The sequence below is a fragment of the Sinocyclocheilus rhinocerous genome, unplaced genomic scaffold (assembly GCF_001515625.1).
Source record: "Sinocyclocheilus rhinocerous isolate Xijiao unplaced genomic scaffold, SAMN03320098_v1.1 scaffold26423, whole genome shotgun sequence".
NCBI classification, from domain to species: domain Eukaryota; kingdom Metazoa; phylum Chordata; class Actinopteri; order Cypriniformes; family Cyprinidae; genus Sinocyclocheilus; species Sinocyclocheilus rhinocerous.
Genome location: NW_015658867.1, coordinates 1,643 through 2,180, shown reverse-complemented (window position 1 = coordinate 2,180; position 538 = coordinate 1,643). Strand labels below are relative to the sequence as shown.

The 538-nt window shown below is 46.7% G+C and overlaps 1 protein-coding gene across 1 annotated transcript in view; it reads left to right on the top strand.

Moving 5' to 3' along the window:
• Positions 1-486: 486 nt before the first annotated feature.
• The window catches only part of LOC107723049 (POM121 and ZP3 fusion protein-like), a 713-nt gene continuing 661 nt past the window's right edge, over positions 487-538 (top strand). Inside the window, exon 1 of the mRNA XM_016531550.1 lies at positions 487-537. Coding sequence (XP_016387036.1) covers position 537 — 1 coding nt within the window. The 5' untranslated portion in view covers positions 487-536. The remainder of the gene's footprint in view (position 538) is intronic.

Here is a 538-nt window from a genome sequence, read left to right as displayed (position 1 = left end):
TAGTGAAAGGTGCGTGTAACTGTGACTGAGTGGTCTGTTAAAGACGCAGTTGTATGACGTGAGAGCTTGTCCCTAAGCTTGCCTACTCTTCTACTACACACAAACTGCGCTGGGTTAAAAAGGGACAAACCCAGCTATTGGTTTTAACCCAGCTATTGGGTTGTTTTGACCCAGCGGTTGGGTTCAAAACTCATTAAACCCCGGCGCTGGAGTTATATTTAAACAAAGCTTGCCTACTCTTGTACTAAACTCAAAATGGTACCTTTTCACCTAAAGAGTACATTAAAGGCATAGTATAAGTAGCCACATTGGGACGCAGCATGGGTTATGGCACTTGATGCATGCACAAGCTGCTCTTTCACAACTTTGTCCTTGAGAATTAGGGTAAGGTCTAGTGACTCGATGCCATTGAGTTCTTTGTTGCTTATCAGGTGCCTTGTGGATTCCAAGGTTACGGCTTCCAGCTCCCGCTGCCTCGAACGAACCCAGGAAGACCAGATCCGGTTCCAGCTGGAGGCCTTCATGTTCCAGGCAGGAT